Source organism: Aptenodytes forsteri, unplaced genomic scaffold (assembly GCF_000699145.1).
Source record: "Aptenodytes forsteri isolate BGI_AS27 unplaced genomic scaffold, ASM69914v1 Scaffold269, whole genome shotgun sequence".
Taxonomy (NCBI): domain Eukaryota; kingdom Metazoa; phylum Chordata; class Aves; order Sphenisciformes; family Spheniscidae; genus Aptenodytes; species Aptenodytes forsteri.
In genome coordinates this window covers 1,453,710-1,454,297 of record NW_008794418.1, presented here as the reverse complement: position 1 = coordinate 1,454,297, position 588 = coordinate 1,453,710, and the positions used below count along the sequence as shown (strand labels likewise).

The window sequence follows — 588 nt, the reverse complement described above, 5'->3', positions numbered from 1 at the left end:
GGCGGGGGGCGGCGGTGACAGTGCCCCCGACCCGCAGTACGAGGCGGCTGTGCCGGAGAACAAGGCTGGGCGGGAGGTGGCCCGGCTGGCCGCCACCGACCTGGACGAGCCGAGCACGCCGGCATGGCGAGCCGTCTACTCCATCCTGCGCGGCAACGAGGGAGGTGCCTTCGCCATTGCCACCGACCCCGCCAGCAACGAGGGCGTCCTCCGCACCGCCAAGGTGTGTGTCCGCTCCCTCCGTGTGTCCCCCCGCCCTCGCCGCCCATGGTGGGGTGCTGCCCGTCCCCTCCCCTCTCCCAGGGTCTGGACTACGAGGCCAAGAAGCAGTTCGTTCTTCACGTGGTCGTGGCCAACGAGGCCCCCTTCGCTGTGAAGCTGCCGACGGCCACCGCCACGGGGGGGGGAGGAGATCAGCGAGGCGCCCGTCTCCACCCCGCCAGTGCAGCTTGCCCGGGTGCCGGAGGACGTGCCGCCGGGGCAGACCCTCGCCTCCTGCACGGCCCAGGACCCCGACAAGGCCCAGGGGCAGAGGATCAAGTGAGCGGGGCCAGGGTTGGGGTTGAGGTTGGGGGGGGGGGTGTCCCC

General features: G+C 72.8%; 1 protein-coding gene across 1 annotated transcript in view; it reads left to right on the top strand.

Moving 5' to 3' along the window:
• The window catches only part of LOC103907313 (B-cadherin), a gene marked incomplete at its 5' end in the record, with an annotated part of 8,473 nt that overhangs the window by 934 nt on the left and 6,951 nt on the right, over positions 1-588 (top strand). The window contains 3 exon segments of the mRNA XM_009289460.2: positions 38-223; positions 304-404; positions 406-540. Coding sequence (XP_009287735.2) covers positions 38-223; positions 304-404; positions 406-540 — 422 coding nt within the window.